The 4,116-nt window shown below is 49.4% G+C and overlaps 1 protein-coding gene across 1 annotated transcript in view; it reads right to left on the bottom strand.

The window, feature by feature from the left end:
• LOC113958697 (T-cell surface glycoprotein CD8 alpha chain-like) overlaps positions 1–3,366 on the bottom strand; it is a 3,582-nt gene extending 216 nt beyond the window's left edge. The window contains 6 exon segments of the mRNA XM_027667182.1: positions 566–600; positions 975–1,091; positions 1,592–1,681; positions 2,236–2,601; positions 3,178–3,235; positions 3,238–3,366. Of these exon segments, the coding sequence (XP_027522983.1) occupies positions 566–600; positions 975–1,091; positions 1,592–1,681; positions 2,236–2,601; positions 3,178–3,235; positions 3,238–3,366 (795 nt within the window).
• Positions 3,367–4,116: the final 750 nt, after the last annotated feature.

The following is a 4,116-nucleotide window of genomic DNA, read 5'->3' as shown; positions in this document are numbered from 1 at the left end:
CAAGTTTGCAGCAGCCTCCCTGCTGCTGTTCCTTAGTGCCTGTAGGGAAAATGGAGGCTTGAAGCCGTGGTGATGTTGGTCCAAAATGGTTCAGAGGGGGATTTGGGATGCAATAACTTGCATCTAATCCATGGGCACACCTGAATGTTCAGTGATGAAATCAAATGAATGGTTTGGGGAGGGTAAGGAATGAAATACAGTCACCCTCAAGCTCTAGTTTGGAGTGGTGCATTGGGAGCTCAGGAATGTGGTTAGTTATGAGCATTATGTGACGTGCAAAGTTTTTGGGCTACCACAAGCCCCTCCTGTCTTTCTGGTTTGTGTCTACTGCAGTGTCAGGGCTCTGTGATTTGAATTACATAAAAATAAAAAAAAGCAAACAAAAACCCCAAACAAAACCATGGGAGAAGAGAACTTCTGTCTTTGTTTTGCCTTTTAGTCATTACACAGACCTCTCCCATCAGGTGAAGAATTTTTAGGCTGCTTTTGGGCCCCTGCCTGCTCTATCACTTGAAACTGAGATGTTACCAAGATTAAGAGAAAAACACCAATGCCTGTCACTTACTAACCTTTTACACCTGCATCTTCGTCTTCTGGTTCCTAAAATAAGAAAGAAAACAAGTAAGAAAATGTTTTAGTTCAAAGCTACCAAGTCATAGCTCAGTAAAGAAACACTGCAGTGAGGTAGGGCTGATGTTCCCCAGCAGCTGATATCTTTGAGACTAGCAGTGGATAAACCAGGCTTATTCTGTAGGAAATCCATGCCAGGGAGTGGTGCTGCAGCTCATGTTCCTACAGTAATGCACTTAAGTATTTTGAATATTTTGATGAATTAAAATGTGAGGTGAGTAGTAGTAGCAGGATCAGCCTGGGAACCCTGAAGGTGAATTATTTCTGTTGGCTGTCCCCAGGGACTTTGGCATGTTGCTGAAAATCCCCCAGCAGCATCTACAGAGGGTGGTGGTGAGTCTTACGTTGGCAGAGCGTGATGGTGATGGCCAGGGCGATGAGGAGCAGGAGGCAGGTACCTGCCAAGGGAACCCAGATGAGAAGATCACAGAAGAAATTCAGCTCATTCTCTGTGCTGGTCTCTGCAGGAATGGAGAAGAGGAAAGGTTCATGAGGTGCTCACAGTTGGTGTTAAGGCCAGTTCTACTGGAGTCAAGGGAGATGCCAAGGGCTCTGCCTGGTGTTCCACGAGGCTAATAGTGAGGCAGAGGGCTTCCCCTGGGCCTGCAGGGATGTTCTTAAGTGCTGCTGCTTCCAGCATTTTCCTGGGCACTTGAGGGAGGACACATAGCCACACATTTTCTTGTGTCTCCTGATGAGAGTAAAACCAGCCCCAGCCCCCAAGGCTCTCCCCTTCCTCCCCCTCAGTCCAGCATGCCCAGGCATGCTCATACTCTTAACCTTATCCTAAGCCTTTCCTAGCTGGGATGAAACGCTAGAGTTTAATCCTTCCAACTCTGATAAAGCTCCATGGATTTTCAGTCTCTTCCCGTCCCAAAATGTCTGCACCATCCCCCTCAGTATCAGTGGACCAGAGCCCAGCTTTTCCCCTCTCCCTCCCTCCCTCCCTCCATCCAGATACCTGGATCTGATGTCTCCACGAAGGGGTCCTTTTCGGTGATGTCATGCTGGGTGGTGGGTCTTGTTGTGGTGGGTGCCACTGTGGTGGTGACTATGAGTGAAAACAGATGAATTCAGCATGTAGGCAAATACAATAAAAAAACCTCTCTCCTGCCCTTCTGCTCTCCTAGCCCTGCCAGGGTATGGATGCTCCTGTATTCAGCTCCATAGAGACTTCACAGATCCGATTTTAGATTGGGACTCCTCCAAGGAGGGTCTCCCAGGAGCCAGTAAGGAGCTCTAGCCTCCTTATTTATTGCTGTCTGCCACTATCCTCATACAACCTAAGCACCCTGAGTTTTGGGACCTATGTGAGGTGAGGAAGGAGGGGTAGTGCTGGACTTTGCTTTGATGTTATGTCTTCAGAACCATGTGTAGGATGGAGAAGTGGGGATGGGGAAATGATGCTGGGTCTGCCCAATCATCTTTGCCTTTGGGCAGGAGCAATACCACGAGGAGAGATGGCAAGCAGGAAACCTTCAGCAGGAGCAGTGGGTTGGTCACAAGATGTTTTGGGATTTGTGGGAGAGAAGACTGCTTAAAAAAGGCACAGGTAGGAGGGCTTTTTGGCAGAGCGAAGCAAGGTTGGGCGGAGATGTTGCTCACCTGGGAAGAAGGCAGGCTGGCCAGGGCTGAAGTACAGCATTTGGTTGATATTCATGAGGCAGAAATAGTTCCCCTCATCCTGTTGTGTGAAAGACTTCACTACCAACCAATAGATAGTGTTGTCTTTGCTGGCCTCAAAGCGTGTGGATGTTCTCTGATTCCCCGTGAAGGTGATCTTGGATATGGAAGAGATGAAGACAATGAAGTGAAGGGTCCCACTCTTATCCTGGTGGACCCAGAACATGCCACTGTCCTTCTTGTCAGTCCGACACTCCAGTTCCAGCCGCTGTCCCACCTGGAGCTGGGTGATGCTGTTGCGAAACCTGATCTTCATCTCATACATCTGGCCGTGGATTCCGGGGCAGCCTGGAGGAGAGAAATCCTTGCTGGAACTGCTTGGGAAGAGCCAATGGTCTCTCTGGGAAAAATCTCCTGCTCTGTCCATGGGATGGAAGTACAAATGCAAAGGGAGAACCATGGTGTCTGGATGACTGGAAGGTTTTGTTGGAATCCTTGCTAGGATCGTGCATGGAGGGTGCTCAGCAATCAGCCATGTGGGCTTTACAGATGGGTGTTGCCCTTGCAGCTGCCTACTCAGGGACGTTACTCCTCTCCAGATTATCTGAAATGAATCTCTAAAAGCACTGACTGCTAAGCCCCCTTTTTCCCCCCTTCTCCCTCCCCTCCAGAACCACTTGTATGACCATGCTCCCTTCCTGGTGCTCGTGCTGCTGCAGCCACCCCTCTGGCTGCCCTGCGCCGGCTGAGGTGATGCCACCATTCCCTCCGCAATTACTGACCACATCTCAAAGTCAGCTTTTTTGGTTTACTCCCACCCCCCACCCCCCTTTTAACTGTTTAGCCCAATTTCTTGGATTTGGTGGACGAAGAGCCCATGCCCTTCCTGATAAAGGAGCTGCACCACCCCATGTCCATACTCACAGAGTCCCAGAGCGAGCAGGAGGAGAAGGACAGGAGACCCATCCATCTTCTGCTGGGGGTGTCTGTCCTTGGAGACGGTGCAGTGCTGCTGAGATGGTCGTTCTCTCTTGACTTTGGAGGCTGCATCTCACTTTGGGGAGGATGTGATGTCATCAAGACCCTCTTGGGTAAAGAGACGGTGCTCGGCATCTGCGGCAAAATGCAGCGCAAAAAAATATTTCTGAAGAAATTAAATTCTACGTTGAAATTTGGGCTCATTTATCCTTCTCTGTTCTTACTCAAGGCTTTTGCCTCCATGAATTCCCTAGAGATCCAGAGTGCTGCTGCTCATGCCTGAGGTAGGATCAGGCGCTCCAGCCTGCTGTCCCCCAGCCCTCTGGAGGTCCACAGCAGCTCCAGCTCCACAGAAGTCACAGACAAGTCCCATCCTTTGGCTGAAGGTCTCAGGTTGTGTTTCTTGACAGGGATTCTGCATCCTTCCCTTAAGCACACTCAGAGGGTCTCATGTGGATGGCAGAGCCCAGAGTATTCTCATACCCAGCAAGTGAGACACAGGTGTTTCATGGCATATATATACATATCATTTATCTCCAAGCACATGTGTTGCTGGCACACAGATGGTTTCTTCAGGTGTTTAATTGTTCTCTTTGCAATTCTTTGGTCAATTCATCTCTGCAATTGCTCAGCAAAAGCCACTTTGAGCAAGGCAGGTGGTCTGTCAGCTGAACATATCAAGAGCGCCCTGGGGTATGCTTTGCTTTTTCTTTGTTTTAACAACTTGTGGTTCTCTTCTCTAACCACAGGGTCTTCCGCCCTGCCAAGAAAACCTTTGTATGCATCAACAGAGAGGGCCCTTCCTGCTGCCTCTGGGTGACCACTGGCACATGGGGATGGGTGATGCTTCCTGGAGCTCTGCACATACAGTAAGAATAGTTTCAC

This window comes from Corapipo altera, unplaced genomic scaffold (genome assembly GCF_003945725.1).
Source record: "Corapipo altera isolate COAL_440 unplaced genomic scaffold, ASM394572v1 230, whole genome shotgun sequence".
In the NCBI taxonomy this organism is placed as follows: domain Eukaryota; kingdom Metazoa; phylum Chordata; class Aves; order Passeriformes; family Pipridae; genus Corapipo; species Corapipo altera.
This window is presented reverse-complemented; position numbering and strand designations above follow the sequence as displayed.